General features: G+C 38.4%; 2 protein-coding genes across 3 annotated transcripts; one reads left to right on the top strand and one right to left on the bottom strand.

Moving 5' to 3' along the window:
• Positions 1 to 659: 659 nt before the first annotated feature.
• On the top strand, positions 660 to 4,930 carry LOC113704871 (zinc finger BED domain-containing protein RICESLEEPER 2-like). 2 transcript variants are annotated; one of them, XR_011819770.1, is made up of 2 exons: positions 660 to 879; positions 4,465 to 4,930. XR_011819770.1 is itself a non-coding variant. In XM_027226741.2 (2 exons), exons 1-2 carry the CDS (start codon positions 2,254 to 2,256, stop codon positions 4,522 to 4,524), a joined length of 2,181 nt encoding a protein of 726 aa, XP_027082542.2. In that variant the 5' UTR covers positions 1,504 to 2,253; the 3' UTR covers positions 4,525 to 4,930. The 2 variants fall into 2 exon arrangements, 1 of the variants encoding a protein (XP_027082542.2); XM_027226741.2 differs by lacking the exon at positions 660 to 879 and adding an exon at positions 1,504 to 4,374.
• Positions 4,931 to 6,918: 1,988 nt separating this feature from the next.
• On the bottom strand, positions 6,919 to 9,567 carry LOC140012807 (uncharacterized). The gene is made up of 3 exons (XM_072061122.1): positions 9,287 to 9,567; positions 8,451 to 8,750; positions 6,919 to 8,113 (listed from the first exon to the last, which is right to left on the bottom strand). Exons 1-3 carry the CDS (start codon positions 9,565 to 9,567, stop codon positions 6,919 to 6,921), a joined length of 1,776 nt encoding a protein of 591 aa, XP_071917223.1.
• Positions 9,568 to 15,681: the final 6,114 nt, after the last annotated feature.

Raw genomic sequence — 15,681 nt, 5'->3', positions numbered from 1 at the left:
TGGACTAAAAGAAAGTAGTTTTATTGATTTTTTTTTTTAAAAAAGTAGTCTTTTAGTTCAAGCCTCTTGACATCAAGTCATCAATACTTCCAAATTGTAATATGGACCTGCGCTGATGGACTATCTCACAATTAGAGCTGTTAAGCGAAACGAGTAGCTCGAAAGCTCGTTAAGGCTCGGCTCGATAAGGCTCGAGCTCGGCTCGTTAATTTCAATTAACGAGCCGAGCTCGAGCTCGACAAATACTCGTTTAGTTATCGAGCCGAGTAAGCTCGAACTCGATTCTTTATCGAGTAGCTCGGTTGAGCTCGACAAAGAAGGGTATTTGTGTCATTTTAGCAGTCAACAGGTAGAAATTTGGACTAGGGTTGATATTGCATCGTCTCATACTCTCATTCTTCATTTCTGCCTCTCCCTCTCCGCTGCACCCCGCAAGGCCGCAACCAGTAACCCACAGGCCACAGCCGCACCCACAGCCCCGCAACGCCGCAGCTCCGCAACACCGCACCCAGTAACCCACAGCTCCGCAACACCCAACACCCAGCACCCAGCAACCCCGCAGCCCCGCAACACCGCAGCCCGCAACCAGTAACCCACAGCCGCACCCACAGCCCCGCAACGCCGCAGCTCCGCAACCCCGTAGCCCCGCAACCCCCGCAGCCCCGCAACACCGCAACCCCGCAACCCCGCAGCCCCCAACCCCGCAACACCGTAACCCCGCACTCCACAGCAAGCCGCACTCCACAGCCGCAACCCACAGCAACCTCTGCCTCCACTGCCGCCCACAGCCTCTGTTTTCTGCCATTAACAACCCCGTCCACGGCCAGGGCCAAAAACCAGTCCAATTTGACTGGTTTCTCTAATCCTTCGTGATTTCTGGTAAGTCTCGTCTCTTTTCGTAGGTTAATTATACTGAATGACAAGAGTTCATTCTTGTCTCTTTTCTGGTTTTAGGTTTCATTGTTGCTTATGCTTCAAAAACTTAACATGTGATGTGAGAAGGACTTAAAGGTCTGGTGACCGTCTTCTACTTGCAAGGCTTTTAAGGATTTTGCATAATTTCTGTAATTTCTGTAATTTGCATAATCAATAATGACCCGTAACTTCTGTTCTGTACTAGTTAATTTTTTAATTTTGTAATGTTTTTACATTCCAAAACGGATAGCTTATGCAATTTCAGAAAGAAGACCGTTGTCTTGAAAATCCAATTTAAGTTTGATACGCACAGACGTTATACTACACTTCAATTTTCTCTTTTTAATGTTTTTGACTGTATTAATTATGAAGAATCCAAAAATTTTGTCATTCAAATGCCAAGTTGGGTAGCATCATGTTATATGGGACTGTTATGTTAGTGCTTCAAAGCTAAAGCTGCCAAATTTGGTTTCCAATTAAGAGTTTTCATCTTAGAATTTAACCTCAACTCTGCAAAGCCTCTCTAAAGGGTGGTTCATTTTTGACTCACAAAGCCTTACGGACTTAATTTGGACAGCATACTTCTTTTTTTTGGGTAAATTTTTGATCTTTTGAATGAAACATGTCAATGTTCGTGAGCTAACTGTTACACTATCACAGGGATTGATTGGCCTTTCATTTCATTTCATTTCAATTTCAAAGTGTTTGATTAGTTTGATATTTTCGTCTTGGGGCCATTTATGTGTGTGTGAATTGAGTTAAATGAATTATTGAATGAATAATATAGGCACTGGCTGCATAGAGGGATGTTTGATTTTCTTTTTTTTTTCTTTTTTGTTTTGCTGTTTTCCTTTTCTTTTGCTTCCCATCGAGGGATCCACAAGGCAGAAGCTAAACCTTGCCATGGGTGCACGACCACGTGAGAATGAGGATGGGATGATTTGGCAATTTTTTGTTCATGGCATTGCGCCTGCAGCACAGGCTGGCACCATTTACTTCTCTAGATAATTTCTCTATAGATGAAAATACTTCTCTGTCTACCTTTCTTCTTTTCCTCTTTTTTCAGGAGAAATGGAGAGTTAACTAATCTTATATGTAGAGATTTATTCTGAATTCAGGTCTAATTGGCCACTAATATTGGATTCTAAAATTGTTTGTTATTTGTTGCATAAATGGTACTTCAGGTTTTATTGCTAATTTGGATTCATGCATTTGTAGAAATGGCGAAAAGCAAGCTGAAAATAGTTATTAAATATCATATGGACTTGACTGCATATATTCCTGCATATGTTCCTTATGGACTTGACTCAAGTATATTTTTCCTTTTAAATAATAGGTATGTACAGTCACCAAGGATCGTCAACAAGTCCTATTATGGAGGTTGGAAATGAAGCTGTCGAACAAGAACTTGAGGTGGAATCTAATGCTGATGAGATGAGCGAAGAAGAGCTGGACTTAGATCACTTAGATCAGCTGAATAAAGGAACAGAAACAGGGGAAAAAGGTGCTGTTGAAGGAGCAAATCCGTTTGAAAAAAAACAACGGAAAAAGAAGTCAACAATATGGGAGGATATGACTATAGTAAAACAGCCTGATGGAACATTGAAAGTGCAGTGTAATCACTGCAAAGAACTATTTGTCAAAAATCCATCTGGAGCTACTTCTCAACACAAGCGTCATCTCAAAAATTGCCTACAAAAGAGGCTGGCTGTTGGAGAGGAAAATCAAAAGAGGCAGCAAGTGTTATCCTTTACCGAAGGCCCCTCGGATGGTATAACTTCTATAACTAATTTCTCTTATGATCATGCTAAAGTACGAGAGTTAGCAGCTCATATGGTTCTTGTACATGAGTATCCCTTCTCTATGTTGGATCATGTTGTTTTTAACAAGTTCATGAAAGCTGCATCTCCATTTTATAAAAAGATTAACCGGCAAACAGTAAAGGAAGATTGTGTGACTGCTTTCATGCTTGAAAAGAGAAGGCTGAGAAATATCTTAAAAGGTGCCAATAGGGTTAGTATAACCACAGATTTGTGGAAATCTGGTCAAAAAATTCAATACATGGTTGTGACTGGGCATTTTGTTGATAGTGATTGGGTGTTGCAAAAACGGGTTCTAAATTTTTGTAATGTCCCACCTCCTCACACGGGTGTAATTATTGCTGATGCGTTAAGTAAGTGTTTTCTTGAGTGGGGGATTGAAAATAAGGTTTCTACTATCACTGTGGACAATGCTTCTTATAATGATGTATGCATTAGGAGAGTTAAAGAGGATTTCTCTCTAAGAAAAAGGTTGAGCATTGGAGGAAAAATTTTTCATGTTAGGTGTTGTGCCCATATACTTAATTTGCTTGTTCAAGATGGGCTTAATCAAATTGTTGATGTGATTGATGTTGTTCGAGAGGGGATTAAATATTTGAAAAATTCAGAGTCTCGCCTCAATGAATTTGCCAAAATAAAAAAACAGCTTCAATTGCCTTATAGAAAGCTCATTTTGGACTGCCCAACTAGGTGGAACAGCACTTATTTGATGTTGGCTTCAGCTCTAGAGTTTAGGGATGTATTTCCCAGGTATGGGGACATTGATCCTGGGTTTCACTATGTCCCAAGTGAGTTTGAATGGATGAAAGTTGAAGAAGTATGTAAATTTTTGGGTATTTTTTATGAGATCACCAATATTATTTCTGGATCCGATTACCCAACAGCTAACCTTTTTCTTGTAGAGTTGTATAGGATTAAAGAGCTATTAAATGAAAAAGCTCTCGATTTTTCTGATCATATTAGGTTTATAGCTGAAAGTATGGCACTAAAATTTGACAAGTATTGGGGTGAAAGCAATGTTTTGATGTCTTTGGGTGCTATTCTTGATCCGAGGTACAAAATGGTCCTTGTTAATCATACTTTCCCAGTTATTTATGGAGAAGTTGCAGCCCCTAGGTACATTGATGAGATGAGATGCATTCTTTATGACCTTTATAATGAATATGTGGATGCTTACGTCTCATCTCATAGTGAGGAACCACCAAGGGAAGCTGGAAAAAGAAAACATTCGGAAATTTCAAGTAAATCTACTCAAGGGGCTGCTAAAAAGCTTGGAGTTAATGTTCTAACTGGGAAAGAAAAATTTCGGATGGTTGTTAGTGAAATTGACAAGGCTCCCCCTGAAAAATCAGATTTAGATGTCTATTTGGAAGAGGGCAGATATGTTTGTGATGCAAATGCAAATCTTGATGTCTTGGGTTGGTGGAAAGGGGAAAGGTGGAGGTTTCCTATATTGTCAAGATTGGCAAGTGATATACTCGCTATTCCAGTTACAACCGTGGCGTCCGAATCTACTTTCAGTGCTGGTGGTAGAATAATCGATGATAGGCGTGCTTCTATGTCCGTTGAAACGGTTCAAATGCTACTTTGTGGGAATGATTGGATCCGCAATCTTCATGGGTTAAAAAACAAGTCTCGTGTAAGTAAAATATATACTCTACTAGTTATTTATTTTGGCAGCTCATTTTATCTTGCTAGGAGTTGTAACTTTCTTGTTTTCCTTTTGTAGGAACCACTCGATGTTTCCGAATCATCTACAATTGAAGAAATTGATCTTCCGGACATTTGAAGGCTGTTTTCTGGAATATGTGATGCTGTTTCTTGTGATTTGTAAAGCTGGACTTGTGAAGCTGTACTTTTTCTTGTGATTTCTGAAGGGGTTGTACTTTTTCTTGTCAGGTGTTTGAAGTTGGACAATTTTTAAGCTATGTAGCAGTGTTTTACATGGTTATTTGGTTGTAGTTTGTGCGTTTATTTGGCTGGACAAAACCTGTTATGGTATATTGGCTCTTATGAATGTTGTCTCATATGGAATTAGACTGTAGTTTGTGTATTTGTTGACTGCAGCCCCTGGAGTTTGTGTTGTATGGATCATGGATGTTATGGTCTTATTTGTCTTGGATGAAATGTGGTTAGAGTTTGTGTATTGTTGAATGTGAATGGCATTGGTTGCCAATCCTAATATTTTTTGTTGATTTTGGATAGCCTAAATCTGGATATGCTGGAGCAGGACTTCGTAATAACTGATTGTTGACTTTTGAAATCGAGCCTCAAAATCGAGTCTCGAGCTTCGAACTCGAGTCTAAAATCGAGCCTCGAGCCTCGAACTCGAGCCTCGAGCTCGGATAGATATTTCGAGCTCGAGCTCGAGCTCGTCCGAGCCTTGCTCGTTTGTGATAAACGAGTCGAGCTCGAGCTCGAGTTCGAGTCACATTTCCTTTTTTCGAGTCGAGTTCGAGTGCATATTATGGCTCGTTAGCGCTAACGAGCGAGCTCGAGCTTGGCTCGAATTCGTCACGAGTCGAGCTCGGCGTTCAGATACTCGGCTCGACTCGGCTCGATTAACAGCACTACTCACAATAAATATGGCCCTGACACAAATATAGTAAAATTAACTTTTGGATAAAATATACTTTATCTCCTTATGGTTTAGCCTTTTTCACATAATTCTTTTATGATTTGAAAATTTACATATAATCCTCTCATAATTTGAATTAAAGTGCCAAAATGATAAAATTTATATTGTATAATGAAATCAACTAAAATGTAAAAAGTACTTCTCTATAAAGTTTCAAATTATTAATTAACCATAGGGGGTTATATATTTGAAAATCACATGGGGGTTAATATCATTAAAATATAATGGGATTATGTAGTAAAATACAAAACCATGACGGGTTAAAATGCCATGCATATTACATTTATTTATTTTGGTCACTTCAATCATTTTAGTTTTTAAATAAGGATATTCTTGATATTTCCTTAGGAAGCCCATACCATGTAAAATGCAAATACCTAGAACTAATATTAGTATATTCAATTTATATGACTTTTCTTGTATTATTATATAATTTTCATCTAGAATTTTCTTATATCATCAAACATTATTGTGTTTATGTGCCTTGAAATATACTATATGGAAAATCCTATCCTAAGTGATTTACTACTTAAGTGATAAAAACAAACTAATGGATAATTCATTTCCTTAATTTTAAAAATTTTCATGTTTGTGTCTATAGTTTAAAAATATCATGATTTAGAATCGCTGTTTATAGGTGGAGTAATACTATGTGAATGTAATTCAGCATGTATACCAAACTTATCTAAGTATGTTTTGCATAGCTTGATACTTAGCTAAAACTAATCGCTGCATAGTTGATGTTTAAGGAATCGAAGTTACAAGCTCATAACAATAACCATATGCTTTAATTGTAGAATGTAATAGTTTTAGGTACAAGTAAAACATAACAAAACTACTTAAATAGATAAGAGATTCCACATTTTGATTTATTTTGTTGCCTCAACATTAGCCCACAATTTCCTCCTCCATGTATATCATGTAGCCCACTTTTACATCTGTATTATGTTCTCAGGGTTCTCAATTTTAGTAGGTGGTAGTCAAATGGAATTTTTTCTTTTTTAGGTATACTACTAGATACTCAAATTCTCAATGTTGCAAGTTGGTAGTATTTTCACCAATCAGTTTTTTCGTGACAATAAAAGTACAGAAGACAGTTTTCTTAGGTACACATTTAATTGTAGGTGATGATTATGTTCATTTATCTAAAAATGAGGCCAATTCCCTGTGAAATCTCACTAATGTATGTATTATATTCACTGTCCCTGTCAAGAAGCCGATTCTTAGATAAGGTGCATGTTTAGACTAACTATGTCAAAATTTGATTGGTGTCGTACCATGAATAGTACAGCCACCATATCAAACCTCTCCCCTTCTCAAACAATTGGCAATCCCACTTGGCTCCATTTTTTTTTTGATAAACGAGAATCTCATATATATATATATATATCAACATTTGAAATTACAAGAATTAATTACAAAAAGGGGTAACTACCCCCATATCCTTTCTAACTAGCCTTGAAAGCCAAGTTGGGAAAGAACCTTCCCATTCAAAGCTTCTAGTTGCCTTTGTTGCAAACTGAGCTAATTCATGGCTACATTGATTCACCGTTCTAGGTACAAAAGTGAAAGCGCATCTTTCAAAATTTTTCTTCTGAACGTCAATGTCTTCCAGGATTTTGTTTGAAGACTACAGTCTTGGACATTGTCCGTGTTGATGAGGCTCACTACATGCTTGCAGTCAGATTGGACTTCTATATTTGTCCATCCTGCAAACTGAGCCATTTTGAGCGCCCCTCTGATTACTAGAGCTTCTTCAGTGGCTGCAATTCCTTTCCTCCTCGCAGTGATTCCTTTCGCTCTCACTAATTCTCCACGCCAGTTCCTTGCAATGATCCTAAGACCTGATCTGACCATTTTAGTCGAGATAGTAGCGTCCGTATTGATCCTTATTGTTCCTTCCTTAGTAGGTTCCCAACGCTGCTGGACTGGTGTTGCCTTTTCTGGTGCAGAATTTGTCCCTGTGTCTGACTCCTTTGCTGCCTCATATTCGATCCATTCCTGTTGTGCCTTGTCTACAATTACATTTGCATCAGCTATTTCACACTGGAAAGTAAACTTATTCCTTGCTTTCCAGATTTGCCATAAGATGTTTGCTGTAAGCTGGATTCTGCCTACACCTTGAGTCTCTTTTGCTGCTTGCAACACAGCTTCCCACCATCTCCACAGGTTGCCTTGAAGTTTAGCCAACCCTTCCCACTGTACAGGTGCAATCTTCCATATTACTTGCGCTGTTGGGCAGTTGAAGAAGATATGTTCAATGGTTTCCGTGTCCTCCCCACAGCAGTGACAAATCTTGTTCTCTATTCCAAATCTTTTGTCGAGAGCTTCATTAGTAGCCAATCCGTTTTTTAGACATCTCCATAAAAAATGTTTAAATTTCAGCTTAATGTTTAGGCTCCATAAAGTTTTCCAAACTGTATGCTTTCTTATCTCCCAACTGGTTTCCGGATCAGGTGCTAGCCTTTGATTCGTTTTTTCCTTTTCTTCCTTAGCAATCACATATCCGGTCTTCACAATGTAGATTCCAGAATTGCTGAAGTTCCAGAATAATCTATCTTTCCTGTCATACAAACTAAGTGGAATATTAGTAATATGGTTCACGACATCTACATGAAACCAATGCTGCAAAAGATCAATGTTCCACTTCCCTCCCTCTATAAGCTCGTTAACAAACTCAAGTTGACATCCTACTGGTTTAGCTGTGTGAATTCTTCCATCCACCAACCCAGGTATCCATCTATCATGTCAAATCCTCATTGACCTCCCATCTCCCACCCTCTTCCATAACCCCTTTTGAAGCAATTCCCCTCCTTGTGCATACTTTTCCAGCACCATGAGGCATTGTTAGAGGGTTGCTGTCCTAACCAATTCTCCTCCTTCATATTCCTAGCCTTCAAGACTTTGCTTACTAACAAATTTGGATTGATCACAATTCTCCAAATTTGTTTCGCAAGCATAGCCAAATTGGAGGCTTCCAGGTCTCTAAAATCCATACCCCCTTTCCCTTTCACCTCAGAAAGCTTACTCCATCTAAATGCACCTTTTTTTCCTGTTCCCCACCACCCCACCAGTACCTCGCAATCTTAGCACAAACAGCCTTACACAGATCCTTGGGTAATTTAAAGCAGGACATGATATACGTTGGCATGGCCATGATGACTGCTTTGATCAAAACTTCCTTACCCCCTTGACTAAGCAATTTTTGTTTCCAACCTTGGAGTTTACTGTTAATGTTGTTCATCAGAAATCCAAAAACCTGGTTTTTATCTCTCCCAATCGTCATCGGAAGTCCTAGATATTTGCCACTATGCGCCTCCTTCATATTGTCCAGCACCTTACTAATTTCCCCTCTAACTCTCTTGGGAGAATTCCTACTGAAAAACATAGCAGATTTATGAAAATTTACTACTTGTCCAGATGCTTGTCCATAAATCTTGAGTACTTCCTTGAGCTTTTGAGCTTCTTTTTTACTTGCTTTACAACATAGTAGGGAGTCATCTGCAAAAAATAAATGAGATACCATAGGACTGTCCTTGCAAATTTTGATTCCAGTTAAATGCTTGTTATCCACAGCTTTCTTGATCAGGTTTGAAAGCCCTTCAGTACAGATAATAAATAAGGAGATAAGGGATCTCCTTGTCTAATCCCTCTGGAAGGTTTCACACTACCCACTTTTTGCCCATTTAAATTAAAAGAGTAAGAAACCGTGGAAATGCAGGTCATGATCCAACGAACAAAAGTGGGACAGAAACCCATTTACATCATGATTCTACCAAGAAACTTCTACTTCACTCTATCATAGGCTTTAGACATATCAAGTTTAAGGGTCATGAAGCCTACCTTACCAGCTCTATTACTTTTAAGGAAATGTAAAATTTCATGAGCAATGATAACATTGTCTAAAATTTACCGGCCAGGAACAAATACAGACTGTGATGGACTAATGCAATGCTTAAGGACCTTCTTCAGTCTATTAGCCAAAATCTTGGAAATGGTTTTATACAAAACGTTGCAAAGACTAATAGGCCTGAAGTTAGCAAGCATCATAGGATTGTCAACCTTGGGGATTAAGGAAATGATGGTCTCATTGATGGTCTTAAGAAGATTGCCCGTATGAAAGAAGGTAGAAATGGCATGGACAATGTCAACATTGATGATGCTCCAGTAAGATTGAAACAAACACGGGGACATACCATGAACTCATGGGGCTTTGTTAGAGAACATAGAAAAAATGGCCTGTGTAATCTCCCCCTCGTCCACAGGTTTAATCAACTGTGCATTCATGAGATTGGAAATAGTGCACGGTATGCCTTGTAGCACATCCTCAAACTCTGTTGGATTGTTGGAGGTGAAAAGTTCATTGTAGTGGTTACACATTTCCTTCTCAATTTCCTTGTCGCTCCTACACCATTCCCCATCAGATTTTTGGAGAACACTGATTCTGTTTCGTTTCCTTTTAGCCATGACACTTTGATGGAAAAAGGCAGTGTTTTTGTCCCCCTCCTTGAGCCATCTGCTTCTGGACTTCTGACTCCAATATAGCTCCTCTTCCTTGTTAGCTTTGCTTAGCTAAATCTTCAAGGTTGCAATGACTCCTCTGTTGCACTCTTGTGACCTTCAATTGCTCCTTAATTTCCTGGATTTTCAGCTTTGCATTACCTTTTGCTGTTCTGTTCCACTTGATCAATGCTACTCTACACTCCTTAATTCTTCTTGTAACTTTATACATCCTGGATCCATTTTGTTCTTTTCCCCACGCTGTGCGAACCATAGGCACAGTAGCTTTGTCTTTCGCCCATCTGTGGTCGAAGAAGAATCGTCTTTTCCCACTCATTTGTTGCGGTTTTGTGTCCACCATTAGTAGGCAGTGATCAGAGGCCTCGGTTTCAATATGCTCACAGGTTACCTTTTTATAGACTTGCGTCCATCCCACACTTCCTAAACATCTATCCAACCTCTCCTTTACCTCCCCCCTCCCATGTATTGCACCAAGTCCATGGAATCCCCACAATCCCAATATCCACTAGCTCGTTCTCAGAAATAAAGCCCTTAAAGTCCCGAAAACTTCCCTCAGATCTTTCATTCCCACCCCATTTCTCTCCATTAGAGCAAATGCCAATAAAGTCACCCATTACAGCCCATTTCTCACCCCATTCTCGTTTTTTTTTCCTCAATTATTTCCCACTGATATTTCCTAACTCTACCCTCCGTACTTGCATACATCTCTACAAACCACCAGCTATCATTTGTTTCATTGTCCACTACTTTCACTGCAATATACCAATCTGAGCCATGCACATCCAGTAATACCACTCCCTCCTTCCAAAATAAAGCTAACCCCCCAGCTCTACCCTTAGGATTAACTATAAAACTATTCTCGAACTTTACTTTTTTTTGCACTTGTTTCATAAAAGCCTCTTGGTTCTTTGTTTCACACAAAAATAAAATACTAGGAGAGTGGAGGTGAAGTACCTCCTTCAATTGGGGAATTGTCAAGGGGCCTCCTGCTCCTCGACAATTCCACACCGCCAGCTTTATTTTCGCTGGTGGAGGCATTGCGGAGTTAGCCTCCATTTCCCCTCCTTGTTTACCAGTACCTTCATCCCTTTTTGCCATCTTGAACCTCGTGCCTTCATCCACATCTTCCTCCATAATATCCAACTCTTGATTATCCACCATCACTTTCCTTTTCTCTCCAAACGAGCACACTGGCTCTCTGCCAGTAATGTCTCGTAATGGACCTCTTTTAATTCGTGAGCTTTTTCTCCATTTCCCCTTCCCTTGTATGCTCTCGTTTACTGGTGATCTGCTACCTTTAATTCCACTCTCATTTGTTTGACTTATTATGCCACCATTTTCAAGAATATCCAAATTCTCCTGCCCTGGCACAGTCTCCATCATCATATCCACTGGAGCATGATCAGAAGTTCTACTCTCCCTATTCCCCAATTCCACAATCACCTTGCTGATTTCTATCTTTTCATTCTCCACTGGCTCTTTTCTTTTCACTTGTTTTTCCCCCTCCCCTTCACCTTGTTCCACACTTTTATCCAGCTCCTTGTTTTCTCTCAAAATTTCCCTCCACTTCCACTCCATAGCTTCCTTATTCTGCTCCCTATTCTTACTCTCATTCTCACCCCTATTACTACTCGTCCCAGCTGTACCCCTAACACCCTTCTTCCTAGAAGTTCCTACATGAATTCCTGGGTCTTTGTTACTCACTGCTACCACCATACCTCTTTGTTTTACCTCAGCCTCGGCCCCTTTGTATGCTCTCAAAGGGGAGGTCATGATATTCCCCGCTCTCATTCACGCTCCATATTGACCTTCCCTATCGGATTGTCCTTCCTTCCATTCCCCAGTGCAAGATTTGTCACCGTGGCCAACTATCCCACAGTTATAACAAAAATCCGGACATCGCTCATATTTAAATTCCACCCATGTATTCACTCCCTCAAGCTTCACCAAAGTGCCTCTGAGAAGAGGTTGTTGCACATCCACCTCTACCATTTTCTTCATATGTCTACCCTCTTTTCCCCCCTGGTGGAACTATAACCTCTCTCACTGATTTGAAAAGTTTTCCTAGCTTAATCCCCACTGTCCTACACAGCTAGTGAACAGGGAGATTCCATACCTGCACCCATAAGTAGGTATATCTAAAAAACTGGGGCTTTCTTTCACATCCCATTTCCCAATTTTTAATCACTAGGACCTGATTGTCCAGTACCCACGGACCTCCCATTAACACTTTTTCCCGTTCATCATCAATTTCAAACTGGAATTGAAAGAGGTTAGGGCCGAGCTCAGTTACCACCAAATTTCTGGGATATCCCCACGCATGGTTGGTGAAAATTTTAACCCTTGTGAAATTTGCCACTTTCTCTCCTATCAATCTGCCTACCAGACTCCTGCTGCAATCTTTGACTCCTTCACTGACATCATCCGAGCAAAGATCCACCCCTTCCAGCTCCGTTGAAGAGAGCTCAAACTTGCTGAAAGCACGAGTTAGCTCTTCTTCCATCTTCTATTAACCCAGCTGCTTGACACCACCTTTACACTATTTCCTTTCTCAGAAATCCAGTTGTTCAAACCTGCAAAACAGAGTAGAAGAAACAGAGTACGGAAAAATAGAGACCTAAAACGATCTAAAAGACACAAGGAACCCTATCCAACCACCCGCTAAACTAGCACACACTACCAAGACCTTTACAGTTAGCACCCATCTACTGTTCCCCGGATCATGACCTCTTTCACACCAGGACGCAGAAGTGTAAGTACAATGGAGATTTTAGGTTGCTAAAATTGGGTGTTTGTAGTACACCAGAAGATGAAGGGTCACTACACTGACTGTGAATCTCAGAATCCTTCCTTTCTATTTTGGGTTGCCGCTGCCTTTTGAATTTTAAAGTCTCCTATTATAGGAGGGAAGCTCTCAAAGTAGAGAGAGAAGCTCGCAAACAAGAGAGAAGCTGATACCTTCTTAACTTGTCGCACTTGGCTCCATTAGATTTGAAGAAATTGCGCTGCCCCCTTTTACCTAAATTTTGCTTTATGAAAAATTTAAACTTTTACTTTTTAAACATTGTTGACCTTGCTATTTTGTTATTAACCTATGGAATTTAACTTGTTCTTAATTGCATTAGAATTACATATTGACTTGTTAAAACTTTGTCTATTATGTCAAGAATATTTTATTCAAAACTAAATTATGTACACCCTTTAATTAATTATTTCATTTTTTATTAGCCAAAAATTTCAAATTTATGTACTTGGTTCTACATATATATATGATCTTTCACATGTGAAGTTGAAATTAATAGTTAAATTTGTATATTGTCAAAAGTTTTCTTCTTAGACATATAAAACCAATGTCTACATCTTATTAGGAGTGCAAAATCATACATCGTAGAAATATTATCTGTGCATTTTTCATCTGCATTTCAAGATATGATCGCTTTGAAAAGTTCAAGTTAGAGTATAGTCAAATTATACTTTTTGACTTTTAGGGTTGTAAGAATGAAAATATATAGCAATGAGTAGTCGCATTAATAAATAATTAATACATATTTCAACTTAGTAATAAATATACAGCTTCATTATTGTGTCTCATACTGTTAAATTTATTTGTTTTTGTTAAAATAATGTAGTGGGGATAAAAGTGTAACTTACATCATTTGAGATTTAAAACAACGAGAAAGAATCTACAATTTCAAGGCCAAAAATACTAAAAAGATAGGAATAAAAAAAAAGATAATGATAAACTTAAAAAATTAGTGGTTGAGAATAGTCTGTCGAACCAGAGCTCAGAGAGTCTTTCATTTCATCTTCATATTTTTACAGTAGGAAAATAGCAGAATGGCCGCGTAACTTACTATCACAGTCCGTAACTTGATGAATTTTGGATGAAAAGGTCATTGGTTCATCATCTTAAGAGCAAAAACGAGAGTATTTTCTACATTCCCCTTCCAAACATCCAAAATAGTAAAATCCATCATGAATTTATTGCAACCCGATTACCAATCACATCCAAAACATGATCTCTAGATAAGTTTGGACCAATCACAGGTATGGAACCTAGATAAAAAAAAAATCCAAAAAACCCAAATGATCTATTTCTTGTTTCAATTCCAAGTGCATTAGAAGAAAGGGTAGAGTGTGATAAATGGATTTTTGCTCTTGGGAGATTTGAAAGGGTTCTTTTTGCAACTAGTAGACTTGCGGTGCTCCCTTTAAGAACTTTTTTTTTTTTTTTTGTGGCTTCTGTGAGTTTAAACTCACACGTCTGTGATACTATTAATGTCCTTCACAATAAGTGTGGCCATCACATAGGACCCAAATGTTAGTTTTTTTTTTTTTGTTTTCAATTGGTAATACCCACAATATACTACACTAAACAGGAGGGGACCAACCGTGTTATATTTGAGGCTAGACTAGAGGCAAGGCCAATCTAAATTAGAAGAGTACCATACTAGCATATTCTCTAAATTAGAAGAGCATATTCTCCAAATTTTTTAAACTTCAGGGTGTGAGATTTAAATCTAGAGAAGTTAACCGACAAATCAAAAAAGAATTTTAAATCTCTTGTGAGGGTTAATTTGCCTCTCGACAAATTGGTTTCTCAGCTATTAGCGAGAGGGTCCAAAAATAATCAGTACCACTTGGAGAGGTGGTCGACACAGCAGAACAGACCAAAATAAAAAAAAAAAAAAGAGAAAAGACAAATTTAATGGGCCACTTTTGGAGGCGAAGAAAGTGAAGGGTAACCATCTTCAAAAGACTGGTTCATTAAACTATGAGCTGCTTCCTCACGTTACTAGGTAGTCAAGGATTGTTATCCACAAAGCTTATAAGAGGATAGATTTTATCGAATCTACAATTAGGTGGTCAAGTATTTAATAGTTTGTTTGGATGATTGTTTTTCGGGAAAAATAATTCTATTTTCTGTGATTATTTCTTGTATACATTTTTTTCAATCACATTTTTGTTTTACATACATCATACCTCTTTTTTTTTTTTTTTTTTTTATAAGTGAGAGATTTCAAATCCGAAATTTTTCATTTATATATCTTACCACCGCACCACTCAACCCATCCCTTTTCCCTTTCCATATACATCATATCTTAAATGATATTATTGTGATTATTTTCCAAAAACTCTAAAAAAAATGCAATACAAACAACTTAAGTACGCTCGTGACTTTTTTAAGACTGCGTAATCTTTGACTCCACTCATAAACGAAGTCATTGGAAGCAGAAAGCAATACGGGACACATCCTGGCAGGTGATTGGCTCCACTGTGTGTTTGGATCCATATTATTAATTTTTTTTCAAGATTCTCCGAATACATCATTGTTTTCTAATTTTTTTTAGCTACTTTTTAACCTTATACATGCGTTTCCCTCAAACCATCCAATTCATTTCTCCGCTTACCATAACACATGTATAAGGTTTAAAAAGTGGCTAAAAAATTAAAAGAAAAAAAAAACTGTGTCACAGTATATATATATATATATATATATATATATATTTTAAAAAAAACTTTCCTAAATAATATTCAATCAAAAGACAGGAGTTTGTCTACCTAATATGATCCAATGACCTGCTCACAGTCACAGTAGGTGATCCACCTTACACGTACTCAATGCACAACGGCGAATCCATCAATGCTAAATTACCCAATTTTCGAAACACTCCAGCCGTGTACATGTGCGAAAGATCAAGCCTCTACTCTTGTGGACATTTTGGCACTAAACTGCTACCGCTTTAACTAGGTGTTCGGAGCATTTTAGCCAATTTTCAAAGCACT

Source organism: Coffea arabica, chromosome 8e (genome assembly GCF_036785885.1).
Source record: "Coffea arabica cultivar ET-39 chromosome 8e, Coffea Arabica ET-39 HiFi, whole genome shotgun sequence".
Lineage (NCBI taxonomy): Eukaryota > Viridiplantae > Streptophyta > Magnoliopsida > Gentianales > Rubiaceae > Coffea > Coffea arabica.
This window is presented reverse-complemented; position numbering and strand designations above follow the sequence as displayed.